Raw genomic sequence first — 1257 nt, forward strand, 5'->3', positions numbered from 1 at the left:
GGCGAGGGAGATTACCGTCTGTGCGTGGACTATAGGAAGGTGAACAGCGTTACTGTAGCAGACTCGTACCCTCTTCCACGTGTAGACGACATCATAGACGACTTGGGTCAGGCACGTTACCTGTCTAAACTGGACCTGCTACAAGGTTATTACCAAGTGCCACTGACGTCTCGTGCTGTTTCCTGTGTCATCTTTTGTAACTCCTTCAGGGCTGTGGGAATGGACTGTATTGCCCTTCGGCTTCCGGAATGCTCCTGCCACCTTCCAGAGGCTCATGACCTATATTACTAGTGACCTAGTGGGCGTTAGGTGTTACCTGGATGACCTGGTGGTGTGGAGCGAAACCTGGGAGGACCATCTGATTCGCCTTCGATCCTTGTTCCAAGCCCTGTCAGACGCCAGCCTTACCATCAACTTAAAGAAGAGCGAGTTCGGACACGCCCACGTCACTTTCCTTGGTCATGTCGTGGGTCAAGGTAACGTTGCGCCTATTGGTGCTAAGGTCGAGGCCATTCTGCAGTATCCAGTCCCGGAAAGCAGGAGGGCGTTGATGAGATTCATTGGCATGATCGGCTATTACCGACGCTTCTGTGAAAACTTTGCGCAAGTTTCTGCTCCATTAACTGATTTGCTAAGCACAAAACGTACTTTCAGATGGACAGATGAGTGTCAGAGCGCCTTTGACGGGCTCAAGTGCGTCTTAGCCAGTGCCCCTGTGTTACAAGCTCCCGACATGGAAAAGCCTTTTACGATCAGCGTAGATGCGAGTGATAATGGTGTTGGTGCTGTTCTTTTTCAGCCCGATTCGAGTGATGTTTTACATCCGGTGTGCTACTACTCTTACAAATTCAAGACCTATCAGAAATCGTATTCCACGATAGAAAAGGAAGCTTTGGGGATTTTGCTTGCTTTAGAAAAGTTCAAAGTTTATTTGACATGCACGGCTCATCCGATAACTGTGAATACGGACCATAATCCACTAGTGTTCATTGAAAAGGTGAAATTTAAAAACATGCGTATTCTCAGGTGGGCTCTCTCCCTTCAGCCCTTCAATCTAAAAATTGTTCACATCAAGGGCAAGGATAATGGCATTGCAGATGCCCTTTCGAGAGCATGATTAATATTTCTTCCGCTGTATGTATATGTTTGCATGTGTTTACCTTTATTAACTAGCTAGCTGAACGATTACATTTACAAACTGTTCCCCTGTTATGGTAAAAGTTTTCCTTAAGGGGGGAGGTGCTACAAGCCCAGGTA

The 1257-nt window shown here is 47.0% G+C and overlaps 1 protein-coding gene across 1 annotated transcript in view; it reads left to right on the plus strand.

Moving 5' to 3' along the window:
• The window catches only part of LOC119586558, a 4081-nt gene extending 2964 nt beyond the window's left edge, over positions 1-1117 (plus strand). Inside the window, exon 4 of the mRNA XM_037935314.1 lies at positions 210-1117. Coding sequence (XP_037791242.1) covers positions 210-1117 — 908 coding nt within the window. The remainder of the gene's footprint in view (positions 1-209) is intronic.
• Positions 1118-1257: the final 140 nt, after the last annotated feature.

This window comes from Penaeus monodon, chromosome 21, assembly GCF_015228065.2.
Source record: "Penaeus monodon isolate SGIC_2016 chromosome 21, NSTDA_Pmon_1, whole genome shotgun sequence".
Lineage (NCBI taxonomy): Eukaryota > Metazoa > Arthropoda > Malacostraca > Decapoda > Penaeidae > Penaeus > Penaeus monodon.